Here is a 16,099-nt window from a genome sequence, read left to right on the forward strand (position 1 = left end):
GAGAAACGGACACAATATGTGCTGTGAGAGGTGGACATGCTTTATTTGCAAGGTAAATTAGGCTAGAGGAACATCACAGGTATATCTTTCAACAACATGTGATGACTGTAAGGTGGATGTGAGGCACTGTTGAGAGTGGCAATGCAGAAAATCACCTCGCTCAGGTAATGGAAGCTTAGGAAAACACTTAGGTGATTTATCTTAAGGTTGTGTTCAGATAATCCCTAATAATCTACTGCGCATTGTCCGTATTCTTCAGGATGCTACCATGGGTTGTGAAGCATCGCTGGATGTTTGTAGCAATCCTGCTCTGTGGGATGTTCGTCAACAACAGCAGATCTCATTGCCCAGGTGAGTACGTTTAACGAAGGCTAACTTGAAATGAATCAGTATTTCTCAACACGATTTGCCGCGTCTTCTACAGATTAGTGTATATGTTACATTTGTCAATTTGTTTTGTTTTTTACAGACACAAATAACACCTGCACACACAAAAATGTGCTGTTTGTCAGTACTAAACAGACGACTGTCAGTCGTTTTCCATCAAGTAAGCTTGACAACATTGTCAAAGGATAATGGTCCTCTACTAAAGGTTTAATAGACAATTCAGAGTAAACAGTTCTTTAACATTACATTTCAGAGGCTGTCTATAAAAATGCCAGTGGGACTAAACTCTGCTTCAATATCCTGAACACAACACAGCATGCAGGTACAGTTGCCTAGTTATAAGCTTGATTTGAGCCTACTGCAAATAACCAGTTTTTTTTCTCTTGGTCTTTGATGAATGTGTGTATGCTGTGGTTTGTGTTTCAGACTGTTGTAACACAACGGAGTTCGACTGCCACTTTAACATAAGTGATGACGGACATAAGAAATACAAACTGATTCTGAATGAAACGTTTCTTTCCAAGCAAGATATTGTAGTGATGACTTCCCCAGATCAGACATACAACTGTTCTCCATCGCAGCTCTACAACACGTCCTTAGGTATTGCTGATAACCACCATGCTATATGAATTCTTAAAAAAAGAAAGACATAGGTTTGGACATAGTCAGATCAACCAGTAACCTCTCCACTTTACGCATTTTATTCATCGAACAATTAAGAGATACTGATGTAAGATAAAATGTAACTGACATTTTTGCAAGTGAAGGCTGTTCACACAAACAGTGCCTGTATTTAAGAGTGCATATTTGCAAAACAGAAGCAGTGAGATACTGCCCCCTACTGGTCAAAAAAGTTCTTCACTAAAAGAAGTCACACACAGTCGATGTTTGCTCTTTTAACCAATCACCTTATACATCCTCTCTTCTTCAACAGGTTTCTTTTTCCAAGTTCACAAATGCTTGGATAAAGGTAAAACGCAAATCTACCACAGCTCTTATTTTCATATCAGCACACATTTAAGAGCAGTGACAAGGTACATGTCTAATCTTGTCATGCTTAAATATGTTTAAGATGTCAAGAATTTTAGATTGAGCCAAGACGACCTCTGTGGAAACACCTCAAGCTATAATGAGGAAGCTTGCACAGGTATTATCTTTAGCTTATAATGTTATATTATTTAAAACATAACTCAGTAAGCATCTTATCACTGAACCAAAAGAGAATTGCAGTAAAAATGTAATGTTTCTGTTTTTGTAAGCATGGATGTGTGTTTGTGTTTTGATACGCAGGTTTAGCAGAAACAGACTACTATCTTGAATTCTTTGATAAAAAGATGACATGTAAGTCATGTAAAGCACCTGGAAAAGCACCTCCTATTTCTCTTACTTTGCCCTATACTGAAGACAATAATGGCACCTCCATCAGCCCAGAAAATGCAGCGTAAGTGTCTAACTTATTGATGGCTACACTGATAGATACAACTGCTACTACTCGGTGTGGCATTGTGAGGAGCTGTGATGATGACTGCTGGAAAGAAATAAATGATTTGTATGTTTTTTAATCGCAGAAAGGTCATGAGTAATCTCTCCGCCCTGCTGAACGACATGGGCAATCACAGTGCAGCATCCATCACAATGGGCAAAATTAAAGGGGTGATCGCTAAACTCCCTCTTGAAAATCAAACCGACTTCAGCTTTGGCATTAAAATGACTGGTGATATGAATGTATGCAATTTGCCTTGATACAAGAATAAATAATATATAAAATAGATTTAAGTCACCCTAGGTTTTCTGACGATCATCCTCATTGATTTCTTGTAGATTATTGAGGACAAAACTGGCGCGGTGACGGGCTTCTCTCGATCGGTGGTAATCCCTACAGAGGCCATCGCCATGGCAGTAAAAAGGAATGGCTCATTTGCTGCAGTTCTACTTTTTCCAGGAATGCATCAGGTAAAGCTTGTCAAAAAAGGAGAGACTTGCTGCACATTATTTTTTTAGACTTTAATAAAAAAAAAGAAAAAAAAGAATAACAACCATGCCTGAGACTGTGTCTGTGCCTGTCATGACTATTTATGTTATTTCTAACAGGATGACCCCGAAAGTCATTTTTTCAACGATGAGGTAGTGGGGATTGAAATGGAAACAGAAATATCACATCTCTCACATACCATAGACATTCATTACAAGAGTGTGGAGAAGGTAAAAGAGATGACTGAGATAAACAATATATGAACAGGTCAATAATAATTGCTTACAGAAAGAATGAGTGTACTGATTTTTCTTTTTCTATTCTGATACAGAATGGATCAATTGCTTCTTGCAGGTCATGGGATGGAAAAGGTATTGTAGAAATTAGAGTTGATCCGATACCAATACCAGCAACGAAAATGTTTACACTACTGCTTTAAGTGCGGGATCAGGTATCTGCAAAGATGCAAGTCCAAGCACGATCCAATACCACGTAATTTACTAATAAACTTCAAAGTATTTTGTACCCGTATGAATTTACAGTTTTCCTAAAAAAAAAACCGTATTCTTCTTCGCCACTCTAAAACAGAACCCTAGGCAGCAATTTGTGCTGTACAGCCCTGGCAACTTCTGTTTTAGAGCAGTGAAGGAAAATGGATTTCCGGTAAATAGTGTATTGTTAGCCTTTAGCAAAATGTCAGCAATATTTTCTACAAGAAAGTCCCAGCAGTTAAGGGTTTAACCTGAGCCATGTTATATCTATCTTTTTTTTTTAAAGCAATGGTATTGGATTGGTACTCATTGGTCATTTTTAGGTATAACAATCTGTATGGCGAAGGACAAAATGGTATTGGAACATCTCTAATGAAGATATTCTTTTGATACTTTAAAACTGCCTTTAACAAATTACAAATTTCTGCCACACCTCCCTCAGCCATTAATGTGAAAAAGACTTTAAGTACAGTAGCATCTCCTGCTTTTGTACTGTAGGAAAAGGAAACTGGATCACAGATGGCTGTGAGACAAAAGTGGTCAACGACAGCATCACATGCCAGTGCTCTCACCTGACATTTTTCGCAATACTGTTGGTAAGATGATTGCATTACAAGTCATTCCAGTTCCATCGTTTCACACACGACCTAACACGACTTTCTCTAAATCAGTCTCCTGCACCTGGAAACATAAGCGCTTCAGATTTGAAGTCTCTGACCTACATCACGTCAGTCGGCTGCGGCCTGTCGATGTTCTTTTTGGCAGTGGCTCTCTTCATGTATTTTCTTATCAGGTAAGGAACCACTGGGGGGGGGGGGTTCCTGCTGCTTGGTACTCTACTCTTTGTAACTGGGTATAGAGATATAGAGACAAAGTGCAATGCGTCAAACTCTGAAAGCCACGTCTACTGGTGGGGAAAACAGTTGGCGCCACAATATGCATCAGTAGCTAGCCTTAAACATCACATTTTAACAGGTCAAAGGATTATTTAGCACCCTATGTCTACCAGAAAGAGAAAGGTACCTTGTCAAGCTCAATATTGTCGGCCTGCATCATTGTCCCTTCTGCTTATAATCCCAAATAATCCCAGTGAATGGCCAGAAGTGAAATTACTTTGATATTCACAACTGGTTAAATGAATTACGTGGCAAGATCCTCATTTAACCTAAAAAAAAGAGCAAAACCAGCCTAGTTAAGCCTAGTTAGCTTCAACCTCAACCTTCAATTAGCAGAATGCTTGCTGCACATGTAGCCTACTGAATGTCAGGATCCCAGTATTCTCACATTATCTGCCGATGCCTCATGTCTCTGCTTGCTTAGAGTTCCAGTGTGTAAAATAAGATTATGGAGATTTAGTGGCATCTAGTGGTGAAGATTGCAGATTGCAACTGACTGAAACTTCTCAGGTTAGAATTCCTTCAGTCTTCATTGTTCTGGAGGTTTTAACCGGGAACCCAGTTATCCGCAGAGGTCTCTTCATCTCCAAAACAAATGGACCGGGTGATTACGACCACTTATGACAATGAATAAAGCAGTTTCACAAATCAGTGTTTCTCCTACCAAGTACCTGCCAATGTCTGCTCACCTCATTTCTGATCCAGACATTCAGGAAGTTAACTGCAAGAGCCAAACTATCGACATAGGTTTCTTCATCTCCAAAACAAACAGACCCAGCGATTTAAACCGGTAAAAATGCCGAATGAAGCAGTTTCATGTTAAAAAATCTGTGTTTTTACAGATGCAGAACACAACAATGTGAAAATGTGAATGGCCCTGTCTAGAGCCAGTGGTTGGTTTGTCCGTTCTGGGCTACTGTAGAAAAATGGCGGTGCAACATGGCGATCTCCGTAGACAGCTTATTCTAAGAAAAGACAATGATTCTTATTTTTAGGTGATTATACACCAAAGAAAAAATCCTACTGGATCTTTAAAAGGTTTAGTTTTTCGGTTCGGCAGCTTATAAAAGTTTAGATCTAGGTTCTTTACCCTGTTAGTAGTGCTTCCCACCACACAGCAGCTTGAGGCCATTTTACTGATTTTGCTAGCAAACGTAAGTGAGAGGGACACAAGTTGACGCAATATAAAGTCAATAGAGAGTGATGAATGTTTTCCCCTTCAGCTGGAGCGGGACTTCAATGCGCTCTGTCTCTATAGCTACATATAGCTACCAGAGGGAGGGGGGAGAAGCACTATCCTCTTTCTGTTTTAGTCTCACAATGGTTGACACATTTCATTTATGCAGTTAATTGAGCCCTCATTTCATACCTGGTGAAAGACAGAACTGCATAGTCAAAGCGAGGCTTATAGGAAACCAATCTTAACGTCGATGGTGTCATTATTCTATAGCCATTACGTTGTGCAATCAAAATTTACTTCATAATATTAGGTTAAAGCAAACAATGTTGTCTATTTCCACTTTAACTGATTTTAACTTGTGCTGACATGACACTATCTCCATCCACAGAAAAGGGAAAGCAAGCCAAGCAACTAAGATCCTGATGAACCTCTTTGTTGCCATGTTTAATCTGAACTTGTCCTTCCTGGTAAATGAGACCATTGCCAAGATGGGGAACTTCAACGCATGCGTGATCGTGGCAGCAGTCATGCACTACACTATGCTGGCCACTTTCAGCTGGTTTTTCATCCAGGCTCTACACTTGTACTTAAATATTTGGAGGGTCCCTACTGAAGTCAAATACTACATTATAAAGATGTGCGTCGCAGGATGGGGTAAGAGAACATAACCTGACATAGTTGAAGGATACAATCATTATCAAACCACAAAAGCCAAATTAAAAACATGCGCACTTTCTCCTCAGTCACTCCAGCTGTAGTGGTAATCGTTCTTCTCGCCACGAGACAATATGATTACATTGTCATTAACAGCGATGATGGGAATTCAGCAAGAATGTAAGCAAATCTTAATGACTGCTAAGTTACATTTCTTATTCACAAAAAGAGATTCATGTCACTAAGCGGGTCACTATCCATGATTTTCAGGTGCTGGATTCCTGACGCTGTTATCCACCAGGGCGTCAACATTGGTTATTACGGTTTAGTGTTCATCTTCACCTTTGGCGTATTCGTCTTCACTGTGCGCCAGATTATGCTCCTTAAACCCAAGGCAGGGAAAGCTCAAGACTACAACTCCATCAAGACCAACTCTTTCTCCATTTTTGGCCTGTTCCTCCTGCTCGGCATCACCTGGGCTTTTGCTTTCTTCAGCTACGGCCCTCTGCGCATACCCTCCTACTACATCTTCACCATCCTCAACTCGTTTCAAGGTAGACTCCAAATTTGAAATGTATCCAAACTGTCTAGTTTACGACTCATTTAGTCCAAATTTCTAATACCTGTAATCAAATTATTCTGTTTTTGCAGGTTTCTTCCTGTTCATCTACTACTACAATTCCAGCAAGTTTGGTCCAGTGGACAGACCCCTCACAGTCACCAGCAGCAGCACAGCTACAACAAAAACAGTTGTGTCACCTCTGCAGTAGTAAACTGTTTGTGCTATATATGCTTTTCAAGTAGACAGAAAGTGCTCTGTAGCTGGGATTATTTTAGACACAAGAGGGCAGCATTTTATTTCATATAATCAGACAAAGCCTCTGTTGAATGATTCACTTGTAAATTCCTTGAAAAACGTTTCTCAGTCTTCCTGACTACCCGGCTAATCTGGATTACCTTCATAGAGCAAATAACTAATGAGTCAAGCGCTGAACGGAGGAGATGGAGTAATCTCCTGGAAATCATTTGTGCCGATGACTCAGCAGAAGCTCTGCCTCACTCACTGCGAAACATGCAGTAAAGGTTATGATTCACTTAGAATATATCACAGAGCTCTTAAATCAAACTTTCAGTCATACACTGGAATGCAGCATGCAAATGTTTTTATGACTGATGTGGTTGTCACATGGAATGTAGATGGCAAAATGCAGAAAAAACAAGGTGAAGGGAAGTCCTGCCTCTCACACTCTTTACAGTGCTGGGGGCCGAGCTAGCCAGCTAACGCTTTGCGTGACTGCAGATAATTACCTTGTGCCTACAGAGAGCAGTATCCACTGTGCGGGGAGTCTTAACTGGCTAACAAGAAATGAGCTCATGGCTACCTATAGTGATAAGAGACCTGAGGGCACGCCACTATGTTGAAACTTTTCTCTGAAATATGGCTGTAGTTAACTAGCATTTATACCATTTAATAAGTTAAGTGTATCTTGGCAAACTGCATTACGTTAATGACCAGGAGTTATTGGGAATTGTGTACTGTTTGTGTTGTTATCCATTAATCTAATTTGTTCCTGTGTACCTGATATGATTAAGATCTGACGTATTTAATATTCTTTTTAAAATAATACACATGTTCATAACAGGTTCAACCTTAAAGGGGCAGTTCACCCCAAAATCAAAAATACATTTTTTTCCTGTTACCTGTAGTGCTATTTATCAGTCTGGATAGTTTTGGTGTGAGTTGCTGAGTGTTGGAGATATCGTCCGTAGAGATGTCTGCCTTCTCTTGAATATAATGGAAGTGGATGGCACTTGGCTTGTGGTGCTCAAAGCACCAAAAAAAACATAAGAAAAACTTAACAGCAATGTCTCTTTCCAGAAACCATGACCTGGTTACTCAAGATAATTCACAGACCTTGTTGTGAGCAGTTTCACGCAGGCATAACATATGCATGTGTCTTTATTAAAGACATTTATCCCATAAATCGATGCAAAAGAAGCACAAAGTGGTGCATAAAAATTCATATAAATGCAGGAACTTAAGCACTTGATGCTCAAAATTTTCTAACAGAGAACCCCCAAACCCCACCGTTTCATCTGTGCCCCTCTCCCATGTTAAATGTTGAAACGAAACTTACACCTTTGCAGGTCGGAACAATTCTCCTTCTACCGAACTTAACCTGCCGACCGAAACGCTACACAGAAGGAAGTGTGCATCGACTCATGGACAAGAGGCTCGTGCTGATGTACTCCTCAGCTGACCTGTAATGTTAGCTAGCTTAGTGGTGCAAGGTGAGCTAGCAATAGATGCACGCTTCCTTCTGCACGGTTTGCAGGTGTAGTTCAGTAGAAAGAAAATGGTTCCTACATGAAACTGCCCACAACAAGGCCTGTGGATTATGTTTCGTAACTGGCCCAGGTTTTTTTGGAAAAAGACATTGCTGTTGAGTTTTTTACATTTAATTTCTGGCACTCTGAGCACCACGAGCCGAGTGCCATCTACTTCCATAATATTTGAGAGAAGACAGACATCTCTACAGCTGATACCTCCAACATTTGGCAAATCACACCAAAGAATTTAGATTGATAAACAGCACGACAGGTAAGAGGAAAAATATGCATTTTTGATTTTGAGGTGAACTGTCCCTTTAAAACATTATCCATGCCATGTAATTTTGGGAAATAGATATACAGATATCTGCTGTCTTTGATATTTACACATCTTATGTATTCGTATTCTTATTAAAGAGGACACAGTCTTGTATTTTATTTGATTGTATATGATCATAATGGCTTGTGAAGGTTTGTTTAAATGGAGAGTGGTAAGGATTGATCCTCGATTCAGCATCTCTGGACAACATATGCAGACGTCCAGACGAATGTGTAAATGCTTTTGTGAATGAAACTGTACAGTGCAATAAAGTTTAAGGTATCGTAAGCGGACACCAGACTAGTCTTTCCATATGCACAGCTCTGGGTGTGTAAGGTTCGGGAGGGGGGGGGGTGACATTCAGAGAGCAAACTCTGTTTATTTGTCCATGACTGATTAATCTTCTAAATGACCGCAGCGTGCCAGCCAAAAACTAGGGTAATTACTGCCATACACATCTGATTTGTGTTGCCCCCAAAAAGGCCTTTCATGCAGAGCACAGCAGGCTTCTATGATGTACCTGTTTGTGTCCATGCGTTAGAGCTCGCGAGGTAAGCCACAGCAGAGCCTTCGGCTATGAACTGAGATCACCGCAGAAAACGATGGTTAAACACACTGTAGAAAAATGGCAGAAAAGATATTTGACAGGCCAAAGCCAAAGATCAACAACACTGCTATTTGTTCATTAATCTACAGAATCAAAAATCAGTTTCCCACACAGAGATTATGACTGGAAGTGTTGTTTTATTGCTTTCCTAAAAACATAAATCTATGACATGTTTGAATGAAGGCCCTCATGTCGAGGCTTCTGGGAACATTTAGTCAATCTAAATGATTTCAAAATGAGAAGGGTGAAGAATTTTCACGCTATCCCATAAAACTGTCTGGTAGCTGAGTGAAAATGTGGCCACCAGAATCAAATTTGAACATGTGTAGATGTGTTTCTTTTAGCGGAGGGAAACCGAGAAAGAACTTTTAATTGCTCTCAGTCTTAAACCACAGTACAGTAGTGGCTTGGAGACGCACCAGCAAGCACACATCCTCAGATTTTGTCCGACAGCCAAATGACACAAAGTACTCTCTGATACTGAAAGGTGAGGGAAATCATGGGTGGATTTCATCGCTGCGTGCCGCTTGGAGGGATGCACAGATGTTATACTCAGCCTAAGTAGGAGAAATATTCTTGGAAAAGTGCAAAGTTTCCAGCATGTGGTCCTCCTAACCTCCTTCTGATGGGAGATCATTAGTCTTTAGCAGAACAGGAACAATAATAATAACACAGTTCCTAATAACAGCCAAAGTGTGAATAGGTTTGGTTTTATGATTGGCGTATTTCAGGTGCAGGGAAAGAGACATCGGCTTTGCGTGTGTTTTATTAAATGGAGTCTGGACTGAATCCTGCCCCGTAAAAGCCAAATTGCTGATCTCAAATGACCTATAAAGCCTGAGGTCTTGTTCCTGGAACCTCGCGTGTCTGGAGGAAATACGATTAGTCAAATATAGCTACCCCTGCACGTAGATGTATCACTTAATTAACTTAATAATAACGTACAGCTATATAACTGACTTTTATCAACGTGGAGTTACTATGAAGACAAATCTGACCTCGCAAGCATTCTTAAGCTGTGAGAATGCTAAATGGACTTCATTTTATGCACTTCTGTTTTGCCATTTTCTTTGGGTCAAAGCAGCCCATTTCCAAGCACCCCCCCCTTCTACGTTCTCTTTTTCATAAATCCCCAAAATGATTTATTTCCTAGTAACTTTGCTCGTGAAATTGATGTGGACCCAGGGCCTTTGTAGCGTCTGGTTTCCCCCGCTGGCTGCAGTAAAATCAGGCTGAGGTCCAGGCACGGGGCAGCACTTGCGTGACTGAGCAACCCCCCCCCCGCCTCTTTGCATGTCACGATGTGGCCCCCAGACTCAAAGCACTCAGGCTGATAGATTTGAGGGTCCATAGTTAAGTGTGTAGATTTATGATGGGCGGTTGCAGCATGTCAGAGAAAGTGTGTTACTTTTGCAGGGAGCACAAAATGAGGCCTCTTACTACAGGAAAACGAGGAGAGAACTGGGGGAAGAAAAAAAAACCCAAGGTGCTTTCAGGTTACTGGCCGTGACTTGGGAAACTCTCCAAACAACACAACGCCTTGCAGTTCGGGAGGGGTGGCCAGATGGCTGCATGCACAGCACTTGACTGAGATGAACTGTCTCGTCCTGGAAGTCAGCTCTAGCTCTGCCGTAGCTGTTCATCAACATCTTTCATCAGGTGGGGCAAGAATGGAGGGGTCACGAAAGAGGAGAAGAGGAAGGGAGGGGGAGGTGAGTGAGAGCATGACCTGTTGAAACAGTCAGATTGAAAGCTTGACCTCTGGATTTCGAGTTTCTCCTCCCTACAATTGCCTGTCTCCCCTTCTCACGTCATGAAGGAAGGATCATTGCCCCTCACATCACGTAATAGGGATCTTTCTGTCCCCCCTCGACCTTAGCAGCTCCTCATCACTCACTCACCGCCGTGTAAAGGAGCCTGATAAAAGCGGAGGAACTACAGAAATCTCACACATTCAAATCTGTCCATCAATGTTGCCAGATTTATCACAATCACTCTATTGTGCAGCTGACACGTACCAGGATGAGGTTTTGCTGCATGTTTTGTATGTAAAAATGCAAAGAATTCTGTGGTAATTTTGTCTCAACCATCAGAAAGGACAAATAATAATAGAAACAAGATGAGAATTTATGATGTTTGTTACTATACATTGTTTGAAAAAAAACCACTTGCAAAGTAACCTTCAGTGGCAGCGAGAAAAGTCGTATTTCACAGTTGCCGCAGAGCCTTAAAAGCGAGCTGAATAAATAAAAGCAGTTGTCAGCGTCTAATATTGATAACACATGTGATAAATCTCAAAAATGTACTTCATTTATATGCAATGTATACATGCCATTATATCATTCTTGGTTCTTACAGGACACTGCTGCCAGCATTTCACTCTGAAGTATTTCCTCATTCAAGCAGGCTTTATACAGACCTCATAACTACCAGTCTGGTCCCACACTTTAGAGACATGAAAGCTTATGGTTAAGAAGCTAAAGCTGTCTGGATTCACTCATACTGCGCCTAGTTTGCTCGCTATTGACTTGGCTGTCGTTTGGCCTTTAAAATTCACACTTGGTGAAGTTGTGGTATTTGCTTCACACAAATGGTGCAGGCGTTCCCACAACGATGAAGAGTTTACAACTGGGGAGGGATTCACCCGCTGGTTTAATGCTGCACAATCACAAAATCTTCACAGGTAGAAAATAAGCACCTGTGTGCTTGGTAAACAGAATCTTCAGTACGTGTTTTCCATCGCGGCTACAGTTAGAGTTGTTAATATCTCCAGTCTGATGTGGCACCAAAGCATGAGAACAAAAACAAGCCCAGTTTGTTGATTTTATTCCAGTTTTTCCCCCAAGTTATATGATCATAAGAAATGTTCCAAGTATCTGGTGTGGAGCAGAAGTGTTTCAAATGCGACCTGGCATCTGAAACAACAAAAATCTTGACTGTTTTTGGTTCACTCACCACCAAGGCAATAATTATACTACTGTCTATTGATAAAAAATATAAATATAAAAAATGCCATGCAACAACTAGCAAGTATACATGCCTGTCAAGAATAATGGCAAATGTAAGCACAGCCAGAAACAGACTTAACAAAGCTGGGCGGGTGCTATTTAAATCAACCATGGATAATGTTAGCTGTTATAGCTACGCTACCTGCAGTTAATTAGCCACACGTTCACTCAGCGACCAACAATGTGCACAAGAATCCTCACAAAAATTCCAGTGGCCTTGTATTCTTGTATCTGAGCTAATGGCAAAGAAGTCTTGATTTATATTTGGTAGAAAGCTTACATGGAGTCTGATTAAAGTGTCAGTGATTTCTGTTGCCCTGCATGTGTAGACTGTGTGTAGTGTAGTGTATATTTGTATTTGCATAATATAATATAACATAATTAGGGCTGTCAAATGATTAAATGAGTAAATAATTAATTACATGCTTTGTGAATAATTAATCTAAATTAATCGCATACATCAACTTTTTCTGTGAAAGAATTAAAAAAATTCCAATTCAAATGAATTTTGGCAGCTGCTGGATGCTGGACAGAATTGTCCCCCTGTCCTCTATCATCGAAATTGGTCTGCAGTCAATTGCAATCCATTTTACAAAGGAGTCAGTTAGTCGGTCACAGGTAGACTTACTCATTTTGCATCTGAACGTCTGGTCGAGTGTGGCTTGATGAGGCTGGCTGCTAGCGCTAGCATCAGAGGCTGTGCTAGCTTGGACCTCTGGCCTGCTGCTAAATGCTATGCATTAAGGAGCTATGAAATTTTTCTTTTGTCCCCGTCAGTTAGATTTGGTCACCCCCAATGTTGACTCCATTGTTACGACCCTGCTAATCACTCTCAACAAGTAGGCCATTGTTTTCAGAAAAAAACCCTCTGATATTACCACTGTGTACTACCACCCTAAAATGACAAAGTTATCCAGGGCCGTCGCAACCGGACAGGCAAACTAGGCAATTGCCTAGGGCCCCGAGCTGGAAGGGGGCCCCCAGAGATGGCTGACATTGGTCCATATCAATGACAATATGATGGAACCCTTATAGACACTACAACAACGACAACACGTTGGAACTCCCCCTAATGGGGCCCCCTAGCAGCTGCTTGCCAGTGGCTAAGTAGGGTGACCAGGCGTCCCGCATTGTGAGGGACTGCACAGCATTTCTGTCTCTTTTCACGTGTCACGCAAATTGAGACCATGTCCCACATGATTGGTTGCCACCCGTGCTAGCATTGTTGGAGTACCGTAGTACTACGGTACCTCACGGTACCACCACTGTGGAATAAGTTCAAAGTCCAATCGCAAGCAAAACAAATCATTCAGCACGCTATGCAAGTACAGATTTCAACCAGCAGCAGAAACAAAAGGCGAATCCTGCCAGTTGTGGGCTGAACGGGGGTCACAGACGCCATATTCCTGTCAAATACGCTGCAAGATAAGGCTTACCGGCGACGGGGAAGTCCGGCTCCAGGTCCAATAATTTCCTCTTTGTTGATTTCATGACTGCCCAGAAATACCTGCACAGCCGAGCCGTGGCGGCACACAGGTGTGATGTGCCAGAGGAGAAACAAGCTGTTCACATTACTCTTTGTGGCAGGTAACGGCCCAAAAACCTCAACGCACTTTAGGGACTGTTCTTTACTTATGGAGGGACTGTTCTTTACTTGTCAGGGGAGGAGGGTAGCTGGTTGATTTTTATTTTATTTATTTTGATCCCCCCTATATTAATTAGTTACTGATGCTGTTTTTGAAGTATGAATAAGTCAGTAAGTAATTTATTCCATTGAAATATCATTGATGTATTATAGAAAAGTGATTTATCTTTTTATAAATGTCAAAAGGCTCATCTGCCTAATTTTTGCTGTGGTATCGTGATACTACTCAGAACCATGATACTTTTACTGGTATCTGGGGGGGGCTCCAAGATGCCTCTTGCCTAGGGCCCCCAGAGTGTCTTGAAACAGCCCTGAAGTTATTGACTGGGTAGTGAACGCAGTAACACATTTAGCAGCTAAAAAAGTTCTCTCAAGAGTTGGTGGAGACCAAAACAGAGCCAGAAAGAAGTAAACACTAGACTTACATGTATCAGATGGCCAGATATATGACTCCACACAAATGCTACTGTTGCTCTGCTCCTTATCTGCTGGATGTGTAAAAAGTTCACCATATCAACTTTATAAGGGGACATTATGTAAATATTGTGTTAAGAGCTTGTTTCTGCTATCCCCAAGTGGTCAATAAAATCAACTAACACACTTAGAGTTAGTTCAAAGTTCTGTTATGAGACTGTTGTGGTGAAAAGTGATCCGTTTTTTTCTTGTGACAAATCACAAAGGAGTAGAATGTGTATGTGTTTTTGTGTACTTACACATCCTGAGCCCACAGGGATCTGATTTCAGTTAAGTAACACTGTTGCCCAAGCATGATAAACTCTGTCTGTTTCCCCTTCTCACTCCATAGGGAGCCTTTAATCACCCTATACTGCTTCCCTCTTTACGTCCAAGTGTGAGAATATATTCCTCAGTGCAAATAAATGAACAAGATCACATGAGGAGACAAATAAGAAAAGCATCCACTCTTGTGCCAATCCTAATCAGATTTTGTTTGCATCTGTGTATTTGCATTTGGGTAAGTGGCAGTTTAATGTGAAGGACCACCAGAAAAGTTTGTTTCCTGGAGCAGCGGAGGAAGGTTGTTTTTTCATCTCCTCCATGGCTCATTTTTAATGTCTCTTGTTTGTCATTTATGGCAGACTCAGAACATAAGGATGTGGCTCTTTTAAGTCATTCGTGTATTGTCCCAATATGTGGTCCAGCTCTTTCACAAAATGGTATTGGACAAACCGCACAATTAAGGCTTGATGAGTGTTCATTTGGGGCAAATAAATCTTCTTAGCATGCTGCTTTGAATGTGTCCGTGAAATCCGTGCAATGAAAGATGGATTTTACCCCTGTGATGCAGCAGTCGGTCAGTAATCACGTTTAAAAGATCATCATGTGAGAATTTCACAACACTGTGCTGGGAATATAAGATATACGGACTCAAGAAACCAAAAAGCGGCGTGACTCGGTGGGCTCCTTCCTGTTCCACAGCTCCTCGTTAGAGACTAGTGTCTGTGTTTACAGCTAAAGCATGACTTCCAGCTCCCAGAGCCAGACAGCTCCAAGTGATTCCATCCCAGCAGAGGTACTGAGTGAAGTGGTGGCAGAGGTTAATCTGGAACATACTTGTGACTATGTTGGGCTGTGTTATCCTGCTGTCCCGACATCCTGCTTGATTTATGGGCCTCATCTTACTGCCGTTCACCATGTCTCTTCTCTGACTTAAAGGATTAGCGGGAAGTGACGTCAGCTTTAGTTTCCTGCTTCTCTGTCTTCCCTCATAATTTTCATAAGTCTGTGTGTGCGTATGAAGGTGTGTGTGTCCGTGCTTTCACCTGAACTAGCTGGAAACAGATGCAACAACTCAGGCAAATTATTTCCCACACTTCCGCTTTAATATAGAATTATCGTCTGGTCCAACGTCATTATGCTATTGTGTTGAGCTAATGATAGTCCGCTAAACACGGAGGAGAGTGAAATCAACACAACCACAGAAACTCAGCCTGCATCCAGAGAATTAGGACCACATGTGTGTACATTCTGTTTTCTCCTGCTCTCAGCGCCTTTATTTATTTAGTTATTGCAGAATATAAAATACCCCAATGCAAGCACATGATGAGTGCTATTGGGCTTACTTGAGGGTTTCAGTTCCTGAAGTTGTTGGATTTTCACCAGTGGCCAATAAGAGGCAACCAAAGGTCAGTCGGGATAAGACCATAGACATATTAGAGCCAGAACATGTTGGATTTCACCCCTTTTTGCTCTGTCCTCCAATAACAGTTGGACAAGCTTGGTACCCGCAGGAGCCTCGGTCAACTTTCCCCTTTCCTTTGATATGTTATGCGCTCGTATATGTTGAAAAGAAACAAATTTTGGAGACGGCTAAAAGATGTGGCTTTAAAAGCAACTCTTGATGCCCTGACTGTGTGGATGTCGTTGTGTTTATTCCATTCCCAAAACTGAAAACAAATTTTGTCCAATGTAAACAGTGACTTAGGCTGAGTGGTAACTGACCTCATCATCAGCTGAACATCAACACCATCACCAAGGACGCCTACGTCTGTTCAAGAGTAACATTAAAGTCCCATTACATTGGTGTCACAATCTTCACAGACACATTACTTTGTATAGTCACATCTTAAGTTACTTAATGTGTTGCAAAA

At 41.2% G+C, this 16,099-nt stretch overlaps 1 protein-coding gene across 1 annotated transcript; it reads left to right on the forward strand.

The window, feature by feature from the left end:
- The first annotated feature begins 2,106 nt into the window (after positions 1-2,106).
- LOC126401196 (adhesion G-protein coupled receptor G6-like) lies at positions 2,107-6,390 on the forward strand. Its single transcript, XM_050062314.1, has 8 exons — positions 2,107-2,112; positions 2,209-2,340; positions 2,479-2,491; positions 3,349-3,446; positions 3,522-3,643; positions 5,315-5,509; positions 5,851-6,134; positions 6,232-6,390. The coding sequence occupies exons 1-8, from the start codon at positions 2,107-2,109 to the stop codon at positions 6,348-6,350; spliced, it is 969 nt and encodes a 322-aa protein (XP_049918271.1). The 3' UTR covers positions 6,351-6,390.
- Positions 6,391-16,099: the final 9,709 nt, after the last annotated feature.

Source organism: Epinephelus moara, chromosome 14 (assembly GCF_006386435.1).
Source record: "Epinephelus moara isolate mb chromosome 14, YSFRI_EMoa_1.0, whole genome shotgun sequence".
Taxonomy (NCBI): domain Eukaryota; kingdom Metazoa; phylum Chordata; class Actinopteri; order Perciformes; family Serranidae; genus Epinephelus; species Epinephelus moara.

Coding starts and splice junctions, on each gene's coding strand:
- LOC126401196 (XM_050062314.1), top strand. Junction 3,447..3,521: donor CATTTTTCGCAATACTGTTG/GTAAGATGATTG, acceptor TCTCTAAATCAG/TCTCCTGCACCTGGAAACAT. Junction 5,510..5,850: donor TTCATCCAGGCTCTACACTT/GTACTTAAATAT, acceptor CATGATTTTCAG/GTGCTGGATTCCTGACGCTG.